Here is a 26,090-nt window from a genome sequence, read left to right as displayed (position 1 = left end):
CCATAAAGATGCGTAGATGGGAAACAATCAACCATTTCCAGCCAGCGGGCATCGAATTGTAAGAAATGGGTCTGTGCCGTGTCGTGTCGTGTCGCGTGGGCCCCACTTCTTCCGAAGAAACCCCTGCAGACAGAAAGATGCCTGTCGGGGAAAATTATCACGACAGCTCTGTGGAAAGCTTCAACGTGTGACCTCACCCTGGAGCAAAAAAAAAAAGCCATCGAAACTACTCCCCATTCACCACGCGAAATCCGCTTTCGGCGCGCCCAACACCAGCTATAGCTTCTAGATCGCTCGACGCATCGATCACATCCATTCAATAACCCGGCTGGCCACCGCAATGGCGTCGGTCTCTGCGCTCGCCCCCGGGTTGCGGGCAGTAACGAGGCGGACGGTTAGGATACCAAGCTCTATTGTGCAGAGCCTCGGGCCGCAAAGGTTTGTCTAGAGAGTAGCTCTTTCCATCCGGAGTTTGCCCCCAGCTGACCGGTCCATCCAGGACCTTCTCCTCGCTACCGATCCTGAGACCGACGACCTGCCCACGGGCCAGCCCAGTCTTCCGCTCTCCATGCTCGTCGCTTCTGTCGCCGTCCATCATGCAGCCGGCCATGCCAACGACCACCGCCGAGGCGGCGTTGGACCTGGTGCCAAAGACATCGATAACGGCCAACCCGGCGGCGCTGGGCCAGATCCGGTGCGGACCGCGCCCGACCACCGCCAGGACGAGCCGGCTCAAGCGTGCGAGGAAGCACGGCTTCCTGGTCAAGGTCAGGACCGCCAAGGGAAGAAAGATGCTCGCGAGGAGGCAGGCCAAGGGGAGGAAGAGTCTTGCTGGTTGAAGAGTTGGCGGTGAGGTACTTTGTGTTCGAGAGGAAGGGGGACAAAATAATGATCCCGACGCTCGAAATGATGCGCCACGCGTCCTGAGCGTGCTCTGTACATCTGTACTATATCTCTAGAGGTCTTTGACCGTGTATGGATACGTGTTTTTGAAAAGAATAAACAAACAAAAAAAAATCACCGATGTCTGCACGGGTGGTCGGCGAAAGTTCACGATTACATCCCGCCCAAAATCTGGACTTCTTGGGGATACCAAAGCATATGATTATGTGGCTCCACTGAAATTACCAGCTTATCATGATTCTGGTCTTGCTTTTAAAAGCTGTGTTCACCTGTGAGACTCGTTCAACGTTCCCTGGAGTCAGTTTTGTTCAGACAAAGCATCACCAACCAATACAAAGGCAATGGTCATATCATGACACATTTACCCTGCACCAGCTATAATTGGTCTTGGCAAGATACTCGGGGGCTCTAGGAAAGGTTGCATAATATGGTATCTCATGACCTGTGTCTTCAGACTCTACTCCGCAAACCGTATATACGCTATGCCGCTGCAGGTGTGGAGCTAGGCGTGTTACGTCCATGTAAAGAAATTATACATCTAGGCATGGGCAGAAAAATTCGAATTTAGCACTCCGTACTTATGTCTACCACTGTAGGAACAGCAAAAGCTTGCTGAACCGAAAGCTCCTTCAGATACAGCATTTGGAGAGACGTCATTGTTGGCATTGTTTGACATGCAGATGTACTTCCTGGTCTCGGAAAGTGCAAGACTAAGACACATCCATTCGGCGGTTTTCATTCACAAGGGTAAAAATTTAAATCATACGAGGACATGTATGTATCAACGGAAGTACTGATTTCAACCGGAAATTGTGGAAGTAAAGGCTTTGTTGTAGGACCGTACATGCATAAGGTAGTAACATTCTTCAGGGGGAGAAATGGGGAACGTAAGATTTCAGAAGTCAATGCTAATAGCTATTTTGCTCGTATTGACGGCCTTAAGTCAGAGGAGCAGCATAGGAATCCGTGATAGGTGGGTTTTCTTGTTTGATCACCTAATTTACAGCCCCAGGGCATTGTTACATCCTCTAAACGAGGACCACCTCAGCCTCTTTGTTTATCATGACACTACCGTGTGGCTACGTTGTTTGGATGCCTAGCTTAAAAAACCGTCAAGAGTTTTACGACGACTTGTAGCTATCTCCTTCACCTCCTCCCGAATTCCTAGCTGCAGATGCTTTCTTTGCTATATGATCGAGATTTTCTAGCCGAGTATCCGAGGCTGACCCCCTACTTGCTAGCTCAGGTATATCTAATGGACCGAGACTGAGACTATGCCAGAGATCGGGGCTAGCGCCCATGTTTTTCCAATACCAAACATAAATGAAAGGCAATAAACAAGTGTGGTGATGTGAAGAAAAAGTTTCCTGCTCCTTGAGCTGTGGCAAGCCATCAAACACGACCATGTTGACTAGAGACCTGGCCAGGACATTCAGACAACGGAGATACTTCGCAAAGTTAGGGATGCAAGAGTCAGTATCACTATATCTATTGTGGGAAAATAAGATCAAATAAACAACAAAGGATCAAATCACGTTCGCAAACGAGAAACTCAAAAGTGCTTATCAAAGGACAACGGTAGCATATGTGGGTTAGCGAACGCATACGTAACGCAGCAAAAGCTTGTGTCGATATGTGCGTGACAATGATCTGCACAGCATCAGGGAACCCCAAGCAACAAAACCATAAACTCGCTGCCGCTTATCCACCTTTATATTGCCTCCACTGCCAACTTTGGGACCTTCGCGCATCGAATTCCCAGACCTGGTTGTGATCGCTGGACAAAGTACTTCGTAATTGGAGGAATATCGCAGTTTGGTTTGTCAGGCAGAGCGGACTGTGCTCACCCGAGATAGCATCGATGAAAATGTCCGGTCCTTGTTTTCTGCCCCAGAACCAAGATCTTGGGTTTGCATATTTACTTACCCCTCATTTGTTCCTTTAGGCCAACCGTGGTAGCGCATGGTATGTCTACGTTACTTACTATGTATGGTACTCTACTACCGACCGGTAGTAATGTTGCAAGCTTTCCGAGTAGCGTCCCGATGGGCGCCCTAAGTTAATTACAGAAACCAAGAATAAAACAGACCCAAAAAAGGAAAACGACGCGCCATCAGCCTTCATTCAGCGTAGGGTTTGTCAGCCCGTCTCCGTCCCGTCCCATTCACACTTTGCGGGAGTCAGTGCTCCCTGTTTTTCTTCTTCTCCGCAGTTTCAATAAAACCGGGGGTTTCAAGTAGCTTTGGATGTAGGCAGGTGATGATTGGTATGCAGCGTTGAGCAAGGGCGGGCTTAGCTTCCCAGACCTGGGTCGAGACGTCGGACCAAGCACTGAATAAGGTTCCCCCGAATTGCAGAAATGTGTGACTGTAGGATACCGCAGCTCATCACTTCTTGGAAGTGTGACGGGCCGACAATGTGGGGGTGGAGCATTTTCGTACCTCATGTTGCAATTTGGGAAGCTGCACGTGGCCGCAGCGTTGCAATGAGAAGGAATTCCTGACCGACTTTCCTTCCAGCCAATTTTTTTTTTTTATTCTGTCTCTTTTTCTCTTCGTGACTCTTTTTTCTCCTCTCGGTCCTTTCTCTCGCTTAATAGTGCAGTACAACTTGTTGAGAAAATGTGGATCAATTGTTGAAGCCTTTTCTGCTCCTTGCTCAGGTCTAGAATCGAATCACCTAGGGAAGGCTTCTACTTTGGACAAGCTCCGGAATACCGGAAAGGAGAGAAAAAAAAAAAAAAAAAAAAGAGTCCAGTTACATACGAGCACACAAGTTGCCACCGAATAACGCGCTCCTGCAAAATTCTGAACGCTAAATGTGGCGATCCGCATTTCTGGCAGCCATCAGCTCCATGCCAATCTGTACTTTGCACAGTAGCTTACAGAGCTTCTGCATGCAAGTTGCCGTCCCGTTCGTGCGGCTGAATCTTGCAGAGAACAGTTGAATCATCCGAGAACCAACCAGCGAGCTACAAGTTGAGATTTGGTCCTTTTTTCTTTTCATGCTAGATGGATGCCTCGCATCCAATCCAAGCAGGAAAGGCCTCCCCGACCTCTCCGCCACCCCGTCTAAGAAAAGAAAGACACGTATCTGTTACGAATAGAAAAGAGTAGCGTCGCATCGCGTCTCCGAAGTTTGAACCTCACTGGTCACTGCCACGCTGGGTATTCTTCCTCATACCACATCGACTTTTGCAACCAAGGCAAGCAAGAAAATCCTAAACCAAGCTCTTAAATTACCCTTTTAATGCAATCCACTCTGTTGTCCACATGGCCCCCATCTTCCTCTGCACTGACCACATTCTGCCGCGTAAGGTCCTCACCTTGCTTCACTTACAAGATAAAAATACTACCGTTCATGTCTGGTTCGGCCGCCGTAAGCGGACTCAACCTCCCCTCAACCCTCCCTGTATCCACAGCTTCATCTCTGGACCAGCGAACTATTACAGTTGCAGTTAGTGCTCCTAAAAACTCGACATGCCAAATTATCCACTAGAAACATCGACGTGCATACAACGGTACTTATGTACAAAGTAGGGGTCTTTTGCGTCTATGTGCGACTCATGCACCAGTCAACAACGGTGGCATCTTAGAACTTCCCCAAATCACAACACGGAGAACAGTCGGGGGGGGAGCTGTTACCCTCTTTAGCGGCCATCCCTCCATTATTCAGCTCGCGCATGACGCCGACACGTCCACTGATGGCGTCGCCAAAGTCAGTGAGGTGTCATTGGGGGAAGTTGGAGGGTGTAGACTAGGTCGGATGTAACCTCACTGCCATAAATACCACCCAACCATCATCTTTCCCCAGCGTGATATGCCAAGGATGTAAGCTCCAGTGAGCAACCCCACGATCCTATTATGAGCGAGAAAGAAGAGGGAAAAATCATACGCGCTCGGTGGTGACCCTTGGCTTTCGGCCCCTGGCCCCAGTTGTCAATATCCCTTCCCGGTATTGCTCTCCTGCTGTCAAAGCACCCTCAGGGATTGGCCGCACTGAAGAATGGGCCAAGGCGGTCAGGCTCACATTTTCTCATCTCCAAGATGGAGATGCGGGGGTGCACGCGATGGATACAAGTGCCGTTTTGTTGGGAAAACAACGCGGATACTGGGTCGCCGGGCTTGTCTCACTTTATCCGCCATGCCGCTGTGCCCTTCTTCTTCTTCAACATCGTCGATGCTGTCCCTGTCAGACACGTTGTATATATCTACAAGGACGTCTCCCTGCACCCTCGCAAACATGTCTTACGGGACCACCCTTAAATATGAGATCGGCCTGTGTCCATAGCCTCTATTGAGAAAGGATTAACATCAAGGCTGTTGACTTTACCATTCTACCTTCTCAGCCCTCCCCACTCTCTTAATTCCCTTTGACGCAGTATTAACGGCGTTGACCCTTGTCCACACTCAACCCCCCTAAAAAAAAAATAACATCATGAAGTTCCCCAGTGTACTCGCCATTTTGGCCACAGCCCTTTCTTGCTCTGCGTCAGCTATCCCGTCCGGACTGGTCTACAGCAAGACGGTCGAAGGCCGCGCAGTGACCGTCACTGAGGGAGACCTAGACAACTTCCGTTTCTATGCACAGTACAGCGCGGCGACCTACTGCAACGATGCTGCCGCTTCCGGGGCCGCCATCGCCTGCAGCAACAACGGGTGTCCTGCTGTCGTGGCCAACGGCGCCAAGATCCTCCGCTCTCTGAACCAAGACACCTCCACCAACACGGCTGGCTACCTTGCGCTCGACCCTAAGCGCAAGAACATCGTGCTCGCCCTCCGCGGCTCCAAGAGCCTCCGGAACTGGATCACCAACCTGACCTTCTTCTGGTCCCGCTGCGACTTTGTCAAGGATTGCAAGCTGCACACGGGCTGGGCCACGGCCTGGTCCCAGGTGCAGGCCGACGTGCTGGCCACCATCGCGGAAGCCAGGGCCCAGAACCCGGACTACACCGTCGTCGTGACGGGCCACTCCCTCGGTGGCGCCATCGCCACCATCGCGGGAGTCTACCTCCGCCAGCTGGGCTACCCCGTCCAGGTGTACACGTTCGGCAGCCCGCGCGTCGGCAACCAGGAGTTTGTCCAATGGGTGGCCACGCAGGCCGGCAACGTCGAGTACCGCCTTACTCACATCGACGACCCCGTCCCGCGCCTGCCGCCCATCTTCCTCGGCTACAGGCACGTCACCCCCGAGTACTGGCTCAACGGTGGCGTCTCCAACACGGTCAACTACACCGTCGCCGACATCAAGGTCTGCGAGGGCTTCGCCAACATTGGTTGCAACGGCGGCAGGCTCGGCCTCGACACCAACGCCCACCTCTACTACCTCACTGACATGATCGCCTGCGGCGACAACAAGTTCGTCTTCCGCCGCGATGATGCCAACTCCATCAGCGACGCAGAGCTTGAGCAGAGGCTGAGCCTGTACGCCCAGATGGATCGCGACTTTGTTAGTGCGCTTGAGGCAAACAATACCCTTGCTTAAAAAATCTTTTGGTTGTTGTTTTTCTTCTTCTTTTCTACTCTTTATTCATGTTTTGCTTGGAAGCGACATGTGGGAAATATGAAGGTCATTTTATGGAGTTGCGGGGTTCAGGGGTTTTTCATCTCTTTTAATGTATTATGACGATACCACAAACAAAGCTGGCGCAGAGCGGAATGATACCACGATTCTCATTTTCAGTTTGACACTTCCATGCCATTGTGCTCTACGGTGCCTTTATTAATTTTTGATATTGAAACTTCATTGTGCTATGTAAAACCCACTCAACCTGTCTGGTCGGACTGATGTTGGGACCTTCCTTCTCTGTACCAAGACCTATCTTGTGCTCGCAGAGTCTAATGATGAGTTGCGATGAATAGTCGGTGCTGTTGTCCCTCCAATACCTGGTCATACAAAGCCAGATTATCGCAATGGAATAACCGGCAAATGTGGAAAAAAAAATGACAAAGTTGAACTTGACAGTCAAAAGCAAGTCATTAGTTTGCTCGACAACATGGCTCTCAAGCGTAACCCTCAATCTGCATTCCGGCAGCGGTAGGCACGCCAATCAATATCCTTCCGCGCGGAACGAGCACGTCCTTGACCTTCATGCAGCCAAAAACTTTTACCCACTTCAGGGCTGGGCAGCTCCTAAAAATGCTGCCGACGATAAAATCTGTGACATTCTCGCAGAAACTGATCTCAATTGTCTCGAGGTCCGGGTACGTCTTGTCCTGGTCAAAGGCGGCCAGAAAGGCTGCTGCTGAAATGTGGCGGCAAGATTCAATGTTTATGTGCTGTATCTTACGGCCCGAGTGCGCCATCAGAGCGCCAAAGCCCTTGTCGCAAAGACCGACCTCTTCCAGGTTCTCCCCATGCGTCATGCTCCGGCAATTCTCGAACGAAACGAACCGCAGTGGAGGATTTGCCCAGTCCGTGAAGAGCCTCATAAGGGCGTCATCCGTGAACGCTTTAGAGCCGGTAATGCGCAGTTTCGAAAGGTTTTTGCAATTCCGGTGGATTGCTTGCAAAACAGTGTCGTTGGCATCCTCAACCAACTTCAATGACAGAGTCTGAAGCTTTGGGCCCAGCGCGTCAATTAGAGAGACGAGAACAGGATTGGGTATATCCTTGTTCCATAGCTTGAGGCTCAAGTGTTCCAGTTTGCCGAGGGTCTGCAATGACTCCAGGCTTGAGTAGCTGACGTTTAGGTTTTCCTGCAGCTTGAGTCGCCGGAGGTTTGGACAATGCTCAACTGCTTTCGCAACCACTGCGTCTGTAAAGTAATCGCCACATCGATAAATCTGCAGGGTGTGCAAACTTTCGCCCTTTTCCACAAAGAACCTTTCCCACAGCTCTGTCGTGATGAGATTGCATCCATGAAGAGACAAAACCTCGAGTTTTGTTGGTCTGTCCAGGAGATAGCTCATAACCTCGTCCTTGAACTGAATTGCGTTCCGTAGCCGAAGTATCTTGAGATCCGGGATTACTTGAAAGATACTAATCATGTCCTGGGAGCTCAACTTGGCGCTGTCATATATCCTGAGAGCTCGAGTTCCTGGTTGCAGGAAGAGGGGGAGAACCTCCGATTTGAGCATGCGGCGTTTGGCCAAGATGCGCGAAATCCGATCGACAACATGCTCTGGCAGCACACCGAGATCGTCTGCAAGTTCGATATTTTTTGACAGATGCTGGATGCATATTTCCACCAAGCTCTTGACGCCAATAGACGCCGTACCGTCCAAAACACGGCTTTGTGCAGCTCTCCGTTTACCTATGGGTCCACCTGACGCGACTTGCTTCCTCTTCTTGGGAGCCTCCTTGGCCAACTCCTTGCCACATGCAGTGCAGAGAAGGCCCCCGTCAGGATCCGCTGACGTGTAAGCAGTCACGGTAAAGCGTTTCCCACAGTTGGCGCAGTTCTCAAACTGACCGACGGCCTTTTTGGCCGTAAAGTAGAACATGCGAGCCAATTGATCCTCATCCTCAACATTACCCTGATAGTACTGCTTAGCATTTGCGAAGTCGTCAGTTGTCTTGTAATGCTCAATGGCCTTGGCCTCAGCCTTGGTTAGCTTCTTCTTGTAGATTGTGGGGTTGACACCGTCGGCGAGTGCAGCCACAGAAGAAGCGTTCGTCAAGGCACCGGGGAGGTTGCCAGATCGATTCGATGGACCAGGAGTTGACGCCGGTTGTGAGGATCCATTGCGGTTGGTTGATAGAGGCCTGTTCGCGGCAGCCTCTGCAGCTACGGCCTCAGTGAGTGCTGCTTGCTGTCGTCGACTATGATTACGCGCAATTTCTGCTGCGGAAATGTTGTTTGCCTAGTGAAGCGTCAAAGAGTGGCCTTGATTCAGGCGTTCGAATAATCACAGTACTCACTGCCAAGTAGTCGGTCAAGGCCGAGGTTCTACCAGGAAAATATTAGTACAATGAAAATTGCAACCGTAAGCGAATACAGCCACTTACGGCCCAGCAATCCTTTGATTCCGAGGGGCCCGAGGTTCGGTGTCCCGTCTGTTTTGTCTGTTGGACCGGCTCCTAAAGCAGATGATTGACTTATTAGCAAATAAATCTAGACATGGTAAGAAAATGAAACCCACATGTTGAACCTGCAGATTCGAACTTTCTCGAGCTATTCGCTAGGTCAGAGACAAGCCGCGCAGCAGGGAGCATGCGTGAACAGAAAGCCTAACCCTATGGAAAGGAAGAATGAGGAGTATAAAAAGGATATCAATCAACAAAGCCCAAGTGATGAAATGGTGAATGCTTATCATGCAAGCGAATCTAAAAAGAGAGACGACAAGGCCTGCTTGGCACAACCAGGTAAAGCAAGGGAGGGAAGTGGTAGGTCGCCTCCCTGCCCAGATGGTGGCAATGACGCGGGGCTTCGGAGCTAGTTCACAATCTCCGTTTTACCAATCAACACGTAGATCGCACGTAAGCACGTGACCACATTGACGAGAACAAGAAGCTTGATTGTGTGCCGCCATCCAAGTCATGCATGGATAGAAGTCGAAAAACGGGACGCAATGCAGTCAGCTTGGCAGATCGTGACAGCAGTAAGATTGCCACCGAGCTGCTGGAAGTTGACTTTGGACTGAAGTTAACTTTGCTCGTTGATGGGCCAAGAGCTTCTCATTCCAAGCCTCACCCCCTGATCTGGTTCCTGGATGCCCCACTTTAAAGTGTTTGTTGCATCGAACAGCAAACCCCGCTGCATCGCGCTACTGCGGGGCGCGTTCCTGCAAGGGCAGTCGCATTTCCGTACCTCCCAGAATCGATTTGCCACTCCAACATTGATCAGTGTCGGGGTGCTGATCTCCGAGAGGGGGTTGCTATATCCGAGCGAGCCTTTGACTTGACCAATCAATCCAACATAGTCTTGGATCTAGATCCTGAAGTCTCCTCTTCTTTGCCTTTGATCTCATTGATCTGCGGTCTAAGCCTATTTGGATTTCTTTTTCTTTTTATAATTTTTTTTTTTTTACTACATCGCCACTTCAGGGGTGATATTTCATCCCAATTGCGCGTCCGCCGACAATAATCTGATGACTGCGCTTCGGTAGAAGCTTCCTCTCCAAGCGCATCTTTAACGAGCTCAACCACCAATCGACTAGGTGCTGGGAAACATTTTAGGCCGACATTCCAGGAGGTCGCGAGATTCTCGTGCGAATTGCCACTTGTCACAACCAGCAAGAGGGCTTTTAAAGCAGTGGGCGGTCTTGCTCAATCTATGGGCGTGGAGAAGCACTAATTATACCAAGTAAACCCACGAAAGTTGCGCTCATGACTAGGCGGACACGCAGCTCGCTCGCTCGTGCCGGAAAGGCGCTGGCCGATGATGATCTCGACATCCTCGCACAAGAGGCACCTGGTAGGACGTCCTGATTGCCTCCGTCCCGTCAGTTTCCCGGCATGCCGCTAACCTGGTCGCAAACTGTTTGAGCAACAGCAAGCAAGTCATCGTTGGGAGGCAAGCATAAACGGGGTAGACTCTCGACTTCGAGCAGCAAGGCGCCATCGGTTGCATCTGCGGCCACTGGTGGTAGCACTTCTGTCTCTGCAAGTGGCTACTCGACGCCCATGACCAGTGCAGTTGCAACCCCTCTCCCGACAACCGCTGTCAATCAGAAGTCTGGTTCTAGACTCGAGATTAGCATACCCATTCAGCCGCCAGTTGACAGCAAGAAGGTTCTCAGCAAGAGTGTGTACAGTTTGAACGGAGCCTCGAAGCGAAAGTTGGATGAAAGTGATGAAGAGCTTTCTGATTCCTCACCAGATGCAGTCTTAGCCAGAAGGTTACAGAAAGCGGAGGAGACCAAGTTCGCGGGCAGCAGTGTAGCCAAACAGCCCATGCACTCAGGAACATTGTCGACTAGGCGCTCGACTAGGAGCCTGAGGCAAAAGCCGGTCTTCTATGATCTTGACTTGGAAGACGATGTGATCACGGCATCCATCAAGGCAAAATCTAAATCAAAGAGAGAGGCAACCCCAGCTGGGTCCGTTGCAGACTCAGAAGATGGCTTTTCTTCGTCTCCCGATGTCAATGATTCCGATCAATCCGACAACATAGCTGTGCACGACTCCTCTGACGATTTCGACGATGAGGTTCAGACCACAAAGCCTCGCAAACAGGGCCGCAGAATAGATCGCAAAGACTCGCAGCCGACTCCCAAGCGGCGCAGAACTGGGCCACATGCCAACGTTGTGCTCGACTCCGATTCTGAAGTGTCTGCTTCACCTAGTGATTGGAGCGATGACGATGGCGATGACGATGAAGATCTTGGCGATGTTCCATCGGAAAGCCCTCATGCAGTTGGACGGGTCAGGCGTGGCAGAACAATTAACGCACGTGTCGGCCACCATATGACACGTGAGGAGAGGGATCGGGCAAAGCTTGAGAAGAACCACCCGTACCTAAAGACATTATGGGCGGATTTTGAAGCTAGAGCAGTTGTGAACCCTCCGCCGGCAAGCCAACCGACGAATATCTCACGAAACCTGAAGCCGTTCCAGCTTCATGGCCTGGCCTGGATGAAAGCGATGGAGCAGACGGAATGGAAAGGTGGACTTCTCGGCGACGAGATGGGCCTTGGCAAGACCATACAAGCCGTGTCCCTCGTCATGTCGGACTGGCCAGCCAAGCAGCCTTCACTGGTTCTCGCACCACCAGTAGCATTGATGCAGTGGATGAGCGAAATTCAATCCTATACCGACGGTACCCTCAAAACCGTCGTCTATCATGGATCCAACACCAAGACCAAGAAGATGACCAAAGCTGAGCTGAAGGGATATGATGTGATTATCATGTCGTACAACAGTCTTCAGTCGATGTACGCAAAGCAAGAGAAAGGAGTCAGCAAGAAAGATGGCATTTACAAGGAGAAGAGTCTGCTTCATTCGATCGACTTTCATCGAGTTATCCTGGATGAAGCCCACTACATCAAGTCGCGGACCACTATGACCTCCAAAGCCTGTCTGGCACTTAAAACAAATTACAGATGGTGCCTCACTGGCACTCCTCTCCAGAATCGTATTGGAGAATTCTTCTCCCTCGTACGGTTCTTGAAGATTGAACCATTTGCCAACTATCTTTGCAGAGATTGTGACTGCTCTGCTTTGGACTGGCGCCTTAACGACAAGTATCAGTGCAAGAAGTGCGGTCATGGTGGTTTGCGACATGTTTCAGTGTTCAACCAGGAGCTTCTCAACCCTATTCAGACCTACGGAAGAACTTCAAAGGGTGCAGAGGCCTTCCGCAAGCTTCGCCTACTCACCTCAAAAATTATGCTGCGGCGTCAGAAGAAAGATCATATGGACTCGATGGAACTACCGCTCAAGGAAATCATTATCGATCGTCAGTTCTTCGGTGAAGTCGAGAAGGACTTGGCAGGCAGTATCATGCATAACAACCAGCGCAAGTTCGATACGTATGTGGCACAGGGTGTTGTCTTGAACAATTATGCCAACATCTTTGGCCTCCTGAGCCAGATGCGTCAGGTTGCCGACCATCCTGATCTCATCCTGAAGAAGAACAACGAGCCCGGTGTGAATATCATGGTCTGTTGCATCTGTGATGACACTGCAGAGGACGCCATCAAGTCTCAGTGCAAGCACGAGTTCTGTCGGGCATGTGCCTCTAGCTACGTCAACTCCACACCTCAGCCGACTTGCCCGAGATGTCATATAGTACTCTCCATTGACTTGGAGCAGCCAGAAATTGAGCAAGATCAGGAAATGACCAAGAAGAACTCCATCATCAACCGAATTCGTATGGAGAACTGGACTTCATCGACAAAAATGGAGATGCTAGTACACTCTCTACAGAAGCTCCGGTCCGACAACTCTTCACACAAATCCATTATCTTCTCTCAATTCACTGGTATGCTGCAGCTTATTGAGTGGCGCCTTCGCCGAGCTGGAATCACAACTGTCATGCTCGATGGTAGCATGTCCCCAGCCCAGCGAGCTGCCTCCATCGATCATTTCATGAATAACGTTGACGTAGAGTGCTTCTTGGTCTCACTCAAGGCCGGAGGAGTTGCTCTGAACCTTACCGAGGCCTCGCGTGTTTTTATAGTTGACCCGTAAGTTTTACACTATTGTTATCCAGGCAGCTTAACCCTGCAGAGCATGTGCTGACAATACATTTTAATAGTTGGTGGAATCCAGCTGCTGAGTGGCAGTCGGCCGATCGTGTCCACCGAATCGGACAGACCAGACCTGTGGTTATCACGCGTCTTTGCATCGAGGACTCGATTGAAAGTCGAATTGTCCAGCTGCAGGAGAAGAAGACAAAGATGATCAATTCGACGGTCAATTCTGACGATGTCGCCCTGGACTCGTTGGAGCCCGAAGATCTCCAATTCCTGTTCCGCGGAAATTAGAATCAAAAATGCTTTCTGGTTCATGAAAGCTCTGCTACATTCAACCCTGTCACACAGACACGGCGCAGATTTTCTGTTGCTAATAGGATGCAGGGAGAACCAACCGTTCGACCTTGCCGTGTCGAGGTGACTGACACCTTTGGCCTATGGAGTTGGAGATCATACTTATTCGAAAAGGTGATCCTGGGCCTATTAGTAATTCTCAGCTATGTTCACATGGCGTTGAAGCTATATGTGCGTGTGTGTGCGTGTGTGTGCGTGTGTGTGCGTGTGTTTTTTTTTTTCTTTTTTTTTTTTTTGGCCACTTGCGAGTCCCGACCTTGCAGTGTCGCGCGTGTTTCTTTTCTTTTCTTCTCTCTTTATGCTTATTGCAGACGATGACGTACGAGGTTAGCCGTAGGGCAGGCATGGTATCTTGCTTTCAGTGTTGCCGTATGATAAGCTGGCATTGTATTTAGGAGTCAACGATATTTTGAAAGATTCCGTTTATAGACTACACATAAATGATAAACTATTGATACCCAAGTTATAAACGATAAACCTCGCGCTATGGAGCGGAGGATGTTTCACCTACTCTTTGGGGCTGCTCAACCGAATCTGCTCAACCTTTACCCTCAGAAGGTTGCACAGCGATCCATGATAATGGGATTAATGGGATTAATGGGAGTAATGGTGCAGAGAGCATAGCTAGGTAAGACATGAGGAACAGCGACTCGTTTCTCAAGCTTTCCATGTCTTGTCGTGCCTACACATTCGTTTGGCTCTTTACGTATTCAGTATATCTTTCAATTTCCTATTACAGAGCGCAGGTCCTACCTCATTTGGTAGAAAGAGAGCATACTACTGTCAGTCTAACCCGCCAATATATGTGGCTGAATGGAATATCTTGAGATATGGTAAATGAGATAATCAGAGAGACATAAATGCTCCATTTCAGTTTGTGATCTCTTGTCTGGTACTGACAACTGTTTAATTTGCAGGCCTCAATCTCCAGCATCTATCCTGGGCACTTACGTATTTTGGACCTTGGCTTCGATCGTGCATCACTCTCGCCCCCTCTGGTCCCGAGTCTGGTGTCTGCTCTGCGGCTATTTCACGTTCACTAGGTTCTTGCCTACCCTGAGAGAGCAGAGTCAACAAACATACGCAAGACAGTGTACAAGGTACTTGAGGTAGGGTAGGTAGGTAGGTAGGTAGGTAGGTAGGTAGGTAGGTAGGTAGGTAGGTAGGTAGGTAGATAGACATAGAGGAAGAAGGTGCAGGTGGGGTCCAGTCCCTCCTCCGCCTCCTTTGTGGCTACACATAAATTCCTAGTCCTCAAGTCAGTTCTCGTCAGCCGCACCCGTGGATTATCACTGCAGTTTTCTACAAAGGTTTCTCTGTTCACCAAAGCTCATACCGTCCCTGGTTGTGCAGGATACGTGAACTTAACATCATCCTCTTTGTCTCCCTATCTCTCAAACCTCATCAGCCATCCAAATAAAGTCTTGCATTGTTTCCTAGTCAACTACATCCACCAAACTAAGGTAAGAAGGAGATCAATCTGTCCTCATGTCCTTCTTGTGTCTTCTTCTGTTGACGAATCTCCTTCGCTCTACCACGCACGACCATCACAAAGGAGTTACTCAATCTTCCCACAATATTACACCAGCTTAAAACGTTTACTCAAAGAACTCCCTTCGTAATACCATCTGTCGTCCCAAGAACTATCTGCCTTTCATCTATTCAACACAAAACCCTCGCACTCTCAGTTTCTCCTCACCAGGGCGATTTGATTTGAATCTGATTTGCCCTACACATCCGTATGCCTATTACCTTCATCTAACCTGCTTCGGCTATTCTTTTCTAGCCACGTCCTCCTTACTTCTTACTGCTTTTCTGTCTGCAATCCTAAGAAGCCTCTTTACGAGATCGGGAGCTTACATACAAGCATCTATCCAGATCGACTCGCTACTGCTACTTCATTCAGCATGGCGCCCCGCAGAGAGCCTAAGCCCGTTGTCTTGACTGGTGGTGCAAAACGTCATGAGTGTCCTCAATGCGATGAAGTGTTCTTCTCAGACAATGCCGACGCGCTTTTTGAGCATCAAGAGCAGAAGATCAGGATGGGTGAAGGTCATCTGGAATGTCTCGTCTGTGACGAGATATTGCACTCCAGCGAGGCCTGGTATTATCACCTGAGAATGGTGAGCTCGAATCACTTGATTTAGTTCAGCCCATGCCATACCGAGTGCGTGCTGACCAGAAATTTCTCAACCTAACTATAGAATCACCCAGCGGATCAAGACTTGAACTGTCCAGCATGCGGTGAACACCACAACAAGGTCTACAAGCTGATGGATCATCTCGTTGACTGTGACAAGGCAGCCTATGCTGTAGCTCGCATAGACGCTGCGCGTGAGCATAGCTTGAAATTCGTCAGGGAGCTTGGTTACCGTGACGAGGCCCGTCTCAAGAAGGGTGTACAGCTGGGACCCGCCCCTATCAACAACGATTTTGGCGAGTATCTTGGCCATAGAGACCCTAGGGATGAACTCACCGAGGAGGAGAAGCTTGCCCTTGAGATGCAGGACCTGGTATTGAAATCTTCAAGTTCGGTTGAGAAGTTTCGCCAGGGCGATTCCAAGTGTCCTGACCTACTTACTTCTGACGGTAATTCGGCGCAAAAGGAGAACAACGATCCGCGTGTCAAGAAGTCTGCCTCAGTGACTGCAGACATGCCTGCGAGCAAGAGGCTGTTTCCTAATGCCCCTCCTGCTGTCAAGCCCGCTGCCCAACAGCTTAAGCAGCTTGCCGCATCCCACGCTCCGCAGAAGCCAGCGCAGAAGCTGGACATCCGCGACCCCAATAACCCTGAGTTCAATGTGGGGAAATATTACGAGCAGGTGATGGGCCTGTACCTATGCGCATATGCGCCCAAGTGTCTGTGGGTAGTCCTCTCTGCTTTTTGTCCAGTAATGTTTATGTTATATGCCTGGTTACTCACGACAAATTTCATCTGGCTCTAGCAAAACGTTCAAGAAAGCTGGTCAGCTGATCAGTCATCTCAAGAACAATGACCACCTACCACCAAAGTACAGGTGCCCGTTCTGCAGCAAGATGTACAGGAGCCTTTCGGCCCTCACTCAGCATTGCGAATCACCCAACACCTTTTGCGAGATTGATTACTCGTACTCGTACCGCATCTTTCTCGGCCAGCTGACTGGCGGTGTTATCGACGTTGACGGCAAACATGCGGACCACACCCCCAAGTATATCATCACGGAAACGGCAAAGGCCATGTTTGGCCTGGGACAGAGCATCCTGACCGACAGGAATGGCAAGAAGGTTGGCAAGGCTCAGCAATCCAATAATAGGGAAATCAAGGCCGTCGACGGTCCTCCAGTTTGCCCAACTCCTGATGTTCTTGAGGCGCACAAAAAGTTCCAGGAGGTGATGCAGCCTGAGAAGAAGGATGCTATCTATGACGACTTCGTCGACAACTACAATGAGGAGAAGAAGGAGGCGCAGCAGCAGCGGCTGGCGCAAACCGTTAATTGGTAAAGCATGATGAAACGCTGCACAGGTCATGCTTTCAAGACGTATGGAGTTCGCGGGTTGATTTTGTTAACACTAAGGGGTGGTCTTTTTTTATTTTTGTTTTTTTAAATTTTTTATTCCACCAGTTGCTCGGACTAGAGTGTCTGAATCAACTGGTCGAAAGAGATCAGACATGCTCGTCACAGTCAGGTTTAAGATTGGGGTCGCCAATGCGACGGTCATATCGAGGACGATGGAATTGTATCATTTGGTCTCAGTAAGCTTGATCAATGCGGTCAGGTGGATTGGTACCTAGGCATCAAGACATAATGGAACCCGTATATGTTTAGAGTACAAGAAACAGAAAGAATAGACCGTCGGGAGGAGTTTCTTCGGCACGTCGCAGACCTAGATAGACCCATTACATATTGAAACTGTGAATGATGACTCTGGGTATATCCCCACAAGGCCAAAACAGGTGGACCCAAGCAGTACTGCAGTTTACATACTACAGTAAGTAATAGTAACAATCCACCCGTTCATGTACCCAGAAGAGTTGGTGGGATGACAAGCCAGAGCCTGATACTTTACAGCACACAGTGAGTATACTACATAGGGGTAGTGTTAATAAAATCAGACGGGAGGCTGAATCATCCAGCCACAGGAGCTTTGAGTTGGAGAGGCATGCAAGGCATGTTCATCAATAAAGTTAGTTATTGATTCCCAAGTGATTTAGGTATCTGCTCCTCGAGCCGCATTTTATATTCTAGAAAGTTTCTATACCATAAGTACCATAGCACAAATCACATGGCAGCTGCACAAGAAGCCGTCGACATGTCCCAGTAGAATCAATCCAACATACAGCAATAATCAATCGGAAATGCTGGCGCTCGCCTGGTGGGGCCGATGTTTTCGTGTGGTTGATGCAGCCCGATAGCCCGCTGTTGGATACGACGATAGTGAATTAATTGATTAGTTCGCAACCTAGTCTAGGCGGGAAAAAGAGAAGGCTGTCTGCCTGCCTCAGGCATCAAATCCTTGCTACTTGCCAACCCCCAAACTCCCGGTCAGTGATGGCAGGACTGCCCCACCCGCCGCATTACAAATGGGGCTGACAGTGTAATTACGTGGTAGTGCGGAAGTGCGGAGGGCGGGAAGTGCCCAGATCTGTGGTGGACAAGATCACGACACAAACATGCGAGCCGCTCATAGCCAGCGTCGGAAGGACAATCTCGCTCCAGAACAATGAAAACTTAGCAGAATCACGCCTGGCCCTTCAGGTGCGAGGCTTACCGAATCAAATCGTATTGGATTCATCTAGCAACATCGCATTGAGGCAATCAACCACATCCTGGGTCTGATTGTTGTCGTCGCCCTCTGTTAGCCCGATCCGCCCGTCCCGTCCCCGACATCCCAACAAGTGGTTCCTCGACGACTGCCCTTTTCCCCCCCACGATTGTCGGACCAATACCCTTCCCCGAATCACCACTGTGTCTACTTAATTATCCTCTGACTTTTGATTGTGTTTCTCTCCCTCTCCTCCCTGTAATCATTCGAGGAACTATTACCACGGTCACCACGTAGGTGACGCCACCTTTAGCCGTCGGCTCGACACAGACTCGGCAGACGAGATTGCCTCGAGACCTCGGCTTCAATCAGACCCTATTTCTCAACATGTCTGCCTTGAAAACAACCACGAATGAGAAGACCTCCACTGGGGACAAGCTCAGGAATTTCTTCAAGATCAACAACAACAAGCGCCGCCTTCCTTTCAGTCGTTCAAAGACGGGCCACGAGGCGCCCCAGGCCAAATCGACCCGGAACGACGATAGCGACGGGGCGCAGTATACGACACACGATGACGAATCTCAAGATGCGAACGAGCCACACTCCACACCCGCTGACAGCGAAGCTGCCAGGAGGATAAGACGCGTGAAGAGCGAACCGTCCCAGCTTGGTCTCATCTTTGGTTACCTCAGCGGGGGTCGGCCGGCAACATCAGGCAGGGGGAAGGAAAAGACACTCCTCGCAAACAAGAACGCCAGTGCCGTGGGCCTCGTCGGAACGTCAAGTCCATCTCCGACTCCGGGCCCGTCCACAGGTGGCGGCGAGTGCGTGATACCATCGGCGGGGGCTGAGATCGTGGTTGTCCCGACGCAGAATGCTGCCACACCGCCGCACGGTGGGCCCAAACAGAAGCTCGTCGCATATCACAGGACGTACAGTTCAAACTCGATAAAGAAAGGGCCGGTCCGGGTCGGGCCCGAAGATTTCGAGAAGCTCAAGCTCATCGGCAAGGGTGATGTCGGCAAAGTGTACCTGGTGCGCGAAAAGAAGCGAGATAAGCTCTTTGCCCTCAAGAGTAAGTAAACCCGCCTTGCTGCTGCAAGCTATTGATGCCTGCGCTAATGCCCTTGGACAGTGTTGGACAAGGACGAAATGATCCGTAGGAACAAGATCAAGAGGACAGTGACCGAACAGGAGATCCTTCAGGTTATGAACCACCCATTCATCGTGTCATTATACCATTCATTCCAGTCCCAAAAGTACCTGTATTTGTGCATTGAGTACTGCAGTGGCGGCGAGTTCTTTAGGGCGCTTCAGTCTCGCCCGGGGAAGTGCATCTCTGAGGAGGCTGCGAGGTTTTACATTGCCGAGGTCATCTCTGCTCTTGAATATCTTCACATGAACGGTTTGATCTACCGTGATCTCAAGCCTGAGAGTAAGCTTACATCCTCGTCCCCATTCCGCCTCATCCCCTGGGCTCTGTCTATATTCACTCTTTGTTGCGCGGTTCATCCTGGATACTAACCAAGGTACCATAAAAGACATCCTTCTGCACGAGTCAGGTCATATAATGCTGTCCGATTTCGATCTATCAAAGATCTCGGGCCAGGATGGCATGCCCACCATGATAGTCGGTAGAAACGGCACCACAACAATGCTTGACACACGGTCATGTTTGGAAGGTTACCGGACCAACTCGTTCGTCGGTACCGAAGAGTACATTGCGCCTGAGGTGATTAAGGGTCACGGGCACAGTGTCGCTGTGGACTGGTGGACGGTGGGAATTTTAACCTTTGAGATGATATACGGTGTCACACCGTTCAAGGGCAAGAATCGCAACGCGACCTTTGCGAATGTCATGAGGGAGGACGTGCATTTTCCGGACGACCCGGAGCTTTCACCGTGAGTAGCCATCATCGGCGTCCCATTTCCCCGCACAGAGCGAGAGTAAAGTCATGCTGACTCGGTCAACTCGAAAAGGATGGGCAAATCATTCATCAGGAAATGCTTGATCAAGGACGAGAACCGGCGTCTTGGAGCCATAGCCGGTGCGGCCGAGCTGAAGCGTCACCCCTGGTTCAGGACGACGCAGTGGGCTCTCTTGAGACATTTGACACCACCTATAATCCCCGAGCAAGGCCCAGATGGCAACTTCCGCACGCTCAAGGACAGCCAGAGCGTGGACATTGGTGGCGCAACACGCAAGGTAGCGGACGATGACCCGTTCTCGGCGTTTAGCAGCGTGACGCTGCATTATGGAGATGATAAGTAGGCATAATACCCTTACGCGAATCATGAATACGTATATGTTACCCTAGATATCCTGTAGACCGAAGAAAAAACGAGTCGAGATGCGGCGATGTCTGTTTTTCTTATCAACCAAGTCCTTTACTGCAAGGAACAAATTTTTGACCTTTTTTTTTTTTTTTTTTGGAGGGGCGTTTTTTGTGGCTGCGAGATGGTGGACGTGTTGACGAAGGGGCCTAGTCAGTTGGTCTTGGTCTACGTACAAGTGCGTAAGAAGCATCGGGACAGAAGATATTTGATCGTCTAGCAAGACACATCCTACTAATTTCAGTTCAAACATCCATCATAAAACGATGTACCAAGTCATACAATATGGACCGTGATAGCGGTTTCGTGTGGACAAGGCCTATTCAGTCAGAGTAACCAGTCGTTATGCCGTTCCACGGTTGCTGAGGCTGCTTCTTGACCGCTATTTGCCGCTGTATCGGGCGGACTCGATGGATATTGACAGTTGTATGAGCAGATTGGATGGAAGATATCTTGCATCGTCTCGCTTTGGAACACGGCAGCATTCTTTCGCGTATGTCTCATTGTATATAGTAAACCTTACTTTACCTCTACCGTTCCTGTCCGTATCCCAACCGACGCCATCAAAAGTGTCGGGGGACGCTTAACTGCATAGCCCATTCCCACTTGTAACAAGACAACTAGCAACCGGGGAGAGATCGGATGGTAAATGCCAGGGCGAACCTGGCTACAGCAGTCAAAGGGTAACGGCTTAACCATCATCGCCTCGATATAAATGTGTATGAAATGCAGGCTGCTCTTTTATTTCATCTCCAGGGTTATTCGCATCCAGTTGCTTTGCTGATGATCCTCTTGGAATCACACCGATGAAAACACCCGCTGAGATGCTCCAAGAAGGAAAGCTGCAAGGGGGGCCGCGAATCACTGATTAGATGTCACTCATCTGCACACCATTTCACAAAGCATCCAACAGACCAATTTAAACCTCGCTTTCAATCTGACCTGCCAAGCCTATGCTTATCCGGGGCAGAGGGGGGAATATCTACATGCCACTTTTGCCAGGTTCAGCTCAACGGCTATATCTCTCGCCTCTGCAGAAGATGCAGAACCAGCAGAAGCAATTTGGGACGCTTAAGAGTTTATCGGCATACCTCCGCACCATAGTCCCTGAGCCCCTTTGGCCCGAGGTTGAAACTGCCAGCCCTGTTTTGCACTGTTGTCTCAGCCGTCTCGGCTCGTTTACCTACCCACAATGTCAAAGCACGGGAGGAGCAGTTGACATATCGCCATCTAGTCGTCATCTTGGCCATGATATTACAGAACAGCATGCCTTAGTTCGACGGCGAAGAGTCGGTTAAAGACGAATGCGGGCAACTGGGCAAGGAAGTCGGTCAGGTACCTGCCGCGGTTTCGCGACCTCGTACTAGGTCTGATGAAGCATCCGGGGTCGACTGGAATGCGTTTCAATCTGCCGCTGATGCGCAGGTGTGGGAGGCTTCCTGCTGTTTCCTTGCCCACAAGATATCGGCACTAACAAAGCCCACGTCTGTGAGTTTAACCTCCTCGCCAATCTACCCCGAGCTCTTTTCGCGACTGGAATATACGTTGTCACCAGCAGCTGGCAAGCCAAATGTGAAGAGGAAGACAACCGAGGTAAATGTTTGCTAAATCATCACAAGAAATCATGGCCCCAAGACATGAGTTCGTTTTGTTATTTACGGAAGTCGTCGGGAGACATTGTTACTGTTGAGTTTCACAAAGTGTCGTGCAGAGGGTGTTGGAAGTAGGATAAAGAGAAGGCAAAGGAAGTTCCAAGATGATGAAACTGAACATGTTGAATGAAAAGGCTTACTATTTCAAACGCCCTTGTTCCCAAACTGCAGGGACCATTATCGATATGTTTTGTCACACATAATCTAACTCCATGCTAAACGAAGCAAATCAATCCGGAAGTCAGGGCCGTCTGTACACCACTTATCCCCTCTGAAACCAGAGTATATAGCCGTGCCGCAACCAAGTGTAAATATGCCAGAAACAGTCGTGTACTGACATCCGTGGCAGCTGCGTAAACCTCAATGGACTTTTCAGCTTGAAGCTTCCTCTTCGCTGTTGTCTCCGTCCGCTATTGGAGCCTCATCGTTCATCCACTTTAGCGCAAGGCGCAGCTTTCTTCGTCGCGCGAGACGAGTGACTTGGTCCTCAACCTCTAGCTCTCTTATCCAGGGCGTCACCTGCGTCCCGTTTTCATCCAGCAGATAGGCAGGCATGGGCGCGTCCTCGCCGGATTTTATCCTAGGAGGCAAAGGCTTCTCGTTGCTGTAGCCAAATCCCATGTGCCACTGGAACGGCACGAGGTGGGCACGCTCAACGTGGCCGATGAACTCGTCGTTGGTGCCAAAGACCTCGGTCGACCCGGAGGCGACGCATGTCGACCACCGACAAACCTCGTCCCTGCCGTGCACTTTACGCACGTGGCGCCTCAGCGTCTCCATGTTTTGCAGCTCCGCCTTGCAGCCCTTCCACTCGCAGATGAAGGGCACGTAGCGCCGCTCCAGACCGTCCAGGACCTGCCGCGGAGTCTGCGGCGGCTTCTTCGGCGGACGGCCGCGCGGCTTCGGCGGGCCCTTGGGTGCCGCCGTGCGTGGTCTGCCCCTGGCGGCGGGGGCGACGACCCCTGGATTCTCGCGCAGGTATTTTTCCCGGGCCAGCTTGGCGGCTTCCGAGGTGGGACGATCACTCATGGTCGAATAGGGCATGCCTGGCTTCCAGCCTTTTGGCCGGCCGCGCTTTTTGCGCTCCGGTATTGGGATGTCGAAGGAGGAGGATGGCTGTGGCTGTGGCTGTGGCTGTGGCTGTGGCGGTGGTGCTGGTCTTGATGACCTTTTTGGACCCGGTTTTGACGCCGAGAAGGCGGCGGTTGCAGAATCTGACGCACCGCATGGTATCATAGCGCCGGCACTTGCATGCTTCCAAGCCCGTGGCATGAGATTTGTGGTGGCAACATGGCTCAGCTCATATTCATACTCATCCTCGACCCCATCGTACACCGATGTAGACGGGTGTTCAATTGGTGAGGAGTCGATGACTATTTGCATTCGTGTGCTCCCCTGTGAGGAATAAGGCTGTGGATTTCGCTCATCTCCGAGCTGAGGCCCGTGTGACGGTGGTTGTGATTGTTGTGATGGTCCTGCTGCTGCTGCTGCTGCTGCTGCTGCTGCTGTCTTTGTTGTTCCCCCACTGTACTTCCCAAACCAATCCATTTTCCTCCCAATCATTGCTCAACCAAGCGAGGCCTCGGCCTGCTGTGAGCTTGTCCGCCTAGCAAGCGTCCACGTTATTCCTGATTTATTTTTCTCCGGGTTGGATTTTGTCTGAAAGGCGCGTCTCAGATCCACAACGCGTCTGGTCTGATAAAAAAATCAGTTTAAATGCGACAGATTGCTGGAAACAGTAAACAAAAACTGGCACCAAGATTTGCTGTAAAAACACAGCTTTTTAAAAAAAAGGAAAAAGAAAAAGAAAATAAAAACATGAGACTTATAAAAACTTTTTTTTTTGTTTCAGTTATTAAGAAATGACCGCGTGAGCCAAACAAGCTCGTGGAAGTTGTCGTTGGGGAGGAAAAGTGACCTTTGCGGAACCGTAGTCGATGTGGGTAGCGTCGGTATTTAACCTACCCTACACCGTGACGGCAGCCAGATTATTGCCAGGAAAGATACTTATCAGTGCACAAAAACGCGGGAAAACATGTGAAATTAAAAAGAACATTCCTTGACGGATCACCTGACAAGTAAACCGCGGCTCATTTCAGCGTATCGCTAAACGTCTAGACCTGACGCAGCGGTACGCTTTTACAGTTTATTAGCCCAGACTTTAAGCTCTAACAATAAGTCAAACGGTGCATTGTTGTCCGAATCGACGGGTGTAATGATAATAATTTTCTTATTCAAATCTCAACCTCAACATACAAACTAGCAACAAATTCGTCATATCACGTGACTACTCCAGTGGATACTGACTCGTCCTGGCAGCGTGGGGTGAAATCATCGTCACTGATTGATCGATTGATTTTCCAAGGCTTCGATCATCGAATCCCATCGCATCCCACAACAGCCCACTAAAAACAAAAGTGGTTACCAACGACGCAGTCGACCACCTCAAGCAAAGGAGTTGAGCTCCCATCCCCAGACGCAACTCGTCTTTGTACACAGACAAACCCAGCCACCACTCTCTATCGAATCTAGTCTAAAACCCCTTCCATCGGTCGGCGAGCGAGCCCCAAAGCAGCAGCCCCGCACGATGCCTCCAAAAAAGAACGACAAGGCCGGGGGCAAGAAGCCCAGCGCGGCCAAGGTCGTCGATGACAAGACCTTTGGTATGAAAAACAAGAAGGGTGGTGCTGCCCAGAAGCAGATTGCACAGCTGCAGGCCCAGGCCAAGTCGGGCGGCAACGCCGAGCAGAAGCGCAAGGAGGCCGAGAAGGCGGCACGCGAGCGCGAGAAGAAGGCCGCCGAGGACGCCAAGCGCGAGGCCGACCTTCTCCTCAACAAGCCTGCCCAGATCCAAAAGGTGCCCTTTGGCGTCGACCCAAAGACGGTGCTCTGCATCTTCTTCAAGAAGGGCAACTGCGAGAAGGGCAAGAAGTGCAAGTTTAGCCACGACCTGGACGTCGAGCGCAAGACGGAAAAGAAGAGTTTGTACACCGACACTAGGGAGGCGGAAGATGACAAGAAGAAGGCTGAGACCTCGGCCGACTGGGACGAGGACAAGCTGCGGAGTGTCGTCCTGAGCAAAAAGGGCAACCAGCGGACCACGACGGACAAGGTCTGCAAGTACTTTATCGAGGCCATCGAGGATGGCAAGTACGGATGGTTTTGGATCTGTCCAAACGGAGGTGACAAATGCATGTATAAGCACGCTTTGCCGCAAGGGTATGTGTCTTGGGCCGCCCCTCCCACCGTCTTTTCTCATTCTCTTGTGTTCCTCATCTCTACATCACTACACCGTCGTGAATCAACTTCAGAATACTAATCCACTATCAACACAAACAGCTTCGTGCTCAAGACCAAAGAAGACCGAGCTCGTGAAAAGGCCCTACTGGACAAGTCACCACTCAAGACTCTGACTCTGGAAGAATTCTTGGAGTCGGAAAGGCACAAGCTGACGGGAACTTTAACTCCCGTGACGCCCGAGTCGTTCGCCAAGTGGAAGAAGGAGCGGATGGATAAGAAGGCGGCTGAGGAGCAGGCTCGCAAGGCCAAGGATGCGACAGGACGTGCTCTCTTCGAGAGTGGCAACTGGCGCACCGAAGAGGACGACGACGATGCCGAGGACGATGACGACCCCTGGAACCTGGAGAAACTGCGTGCCGAGACGGAAGCTATCAGGCAGCGCAAGGAGGAAGAACGGTTGGCAATTGAGAACGGTATCACGGTGCCCGGGGCACCAGGCACCTGAGAAGAACACACATCTGTTTGGGGGCCTTTACCAACATCTTCGCCCGGGGGGAATTCGAGCGAGTAGAAGCCGGGAGCGGCAACATGATCAACCCGAGCCAATGCGTGCCCGCGCAAAGACGCGCCGCTTTTGTCTGTGGGTCCAGATCACCGCCATCTGGCAATAGAGACTGCACCGACATGTATTCAGAAGGAATGCACATAGACATCTCGATTCGAGCTCACTTATGGGACCTTCGCCCAGGCCTTGTACGCGATAACGACTACTTTTGCCCATACC

At 50.7% G+C, this 26,090-nt stretch overlaps 8 protein-coding genes across 8 annotated transcripts; 6 read left to right on the top strand and 2 right to left on the bottom strand.

The window, feature by feature from the left end:
- Nucleotides 1–340: 340 nt before the first annotated feature.
- On the top strand, nucleotides 341–839 carry PpBr36_07492 (uncharacterized protein; the record flags this gene model as incomplete). Its single annotated transcript, XM_029894629.1, has 2 exons — nucleotides 341–438; nucleotides 500–839. The coding sequence occupies 2 exons, from the start codon at nucleotides 341–343 to the stop codon at nucleotides 837–839; spliced, it is 438 nt and encodes a 145-aa protein (XP_029748863.1).
- A 4,501-nt stretch (nucleotides 840–5,340) lies between these two features.
- Nucleotides 5,341–6,387, top strand: PpBr36_07491 (uncharacterized protein; the record flags this gene model as incomplete). The annotated part of the gene is made up of 1 exon (XM_029894628.1): nucleotides 5,341–6,387. The coding sequence occupies one exon, from the start codon at nucleotides 5,341–5,343 to the stop codon at nucleotides 6,385–6,387; it is 1,047 nt and encodes a 348-aa protein (XP_029748862.1).
- A 518-nt stretch (nucleotides 6,388–6,905) lies between these two features.
- On the bottom strand, nucleotides 6,906–8,924 carry PpBr36_07490 (uncharacterized protein; the record flags this gene model as incomplete). Its single annotated transcript, XM_029894627.1, has 3 exons — nucleotides 6,906–8,708; nucleotides 8,767–8,794; nucleotides 8,854–8,924. Coding segments are annotated over 3 exons (1,902 nt in total), but the record flags the coding sequence as incomplete, so codon positions are not given.
- A 1,249-nt stretch (nucleotides 8,925–10,173) lies between these two features.
- Nucleotides 10,174–13,274, top strand: PpBr36_07489 (uncharacterized protein; the record flags this gene model as incomplete). Its single annotated transcript, XM_029894626.1, has 3 exons — nucleotides 10,174–10,261; nucleotides 10,340–12,974; nucleotides 13,046–13,274. 3 exons carry the CDS (start codon nucleotides 10,174–10,176, stop codon nucleotides 13,272–13,274), a joined length of 2,952 nt encoding a protein of 983 aa, XP_029748333.1.
- Nucleotides 13,275–15,244: 1,970 nt separating this feature from the next.
- Nucleotides 15,245–16,817, top strand: PpBr36_07488 (uncharacterized protein; the record flags this gene model as incomplete). The annotated part of the gene is made up of 3 exons (XM_029894625.1): nucleotides 15,245–15,460; nucleotides 15,542–16,200; nucleotides 16,283–16,817. The coding sequence occupies 3 exons, from the start codon at nucleotides 15,245–15,247 to the stop codon at nucleotides 16,815–16,817; spliced, it is 1,410 nt and encodes a 469-aa protein (XP_029748334.1).
- Nucleotides 16,818–18,467: 1,650 nt separating this feature from the next.
- PpBr36_07487 (uncharacterized protein) lies at nucleotides 18,468–20,352 on the top strand (the record flags this gene model as incomplete). The annotated part of the gene is made up of 4 exons (XM_029894624.1): nucleotides 18,468–19,155; nucleotides 19,216–19,515; nucleotides 19,622–19,982; nucleotides 20,061–20,352. 4 exons carry the CDS (start codon nucleotides 18,468–18,470, stop codon nucleotides 20,350–20,352), a joined length of 1,641 nt encoding a protein of 546 aa, XP_029748329.1.
- Nucleotides 20,353–22,438: 2,086 nt separating this feature from the next.
- PpBr36_07486 (uncharacterized protein) lies at nucleotides 22,439–23,614 on the bottom strand (the record flags this gene model as incomplete). The annotated part of the gene is made up of 1 exon (XM_029894623.1): nucleotides 22,439–23,614. The coding sequence occupies one exon, from the start codon at nucleotides 23,612–23,614 to the stop codon at nucleotides 22,439–22,441; it is 1,176 nt and encodes a 391-aa protein (XP_029748330.1).
- Nucleotides 23,615–24,653: 1,039 nt separating this feature from the next.
- On the top strand, nucleotides 24,654–25,811 carry PpBr36_07485 (uncharacterized protein; the record flags this gene model as incomplete). The annotated part of the gene is made up of 2 exons (XM_029894622.1): nucleotides 24,654–25,285; nucleotides 25,406–25,811. The coding sequence occupies 2 exons, from the start codon at nucleotides 24,654–24,656 to the stop codon at nucleotides 25,809–25,811; spliced, it is 1,038 nt and encodes a 345-aa protein (XP_029748331.1).
- Nucleotides 25,812–26,090: the final 279 nt, after the last annotated feature.

Source organism: Pyricularia pennisetigena, chromosome 1, assembly GCF_004337985.1.
Source record: "Pyricularia pennisetigena strain Br36 chromosome 1, whole genome shotgun sequence".
NCBI classification, from domain to species: Eukaryota; Fungi; Ascomycota; class Sordariomycetes; order Magnaporthales; family Pyriculariaceae; genus Pyricularia; species Pyricularia pennisetigena.
Note: the sequence above shows the minus strand (reverse complement) of the source record. Positions and strands in the feature narration are given on the sequence as shown.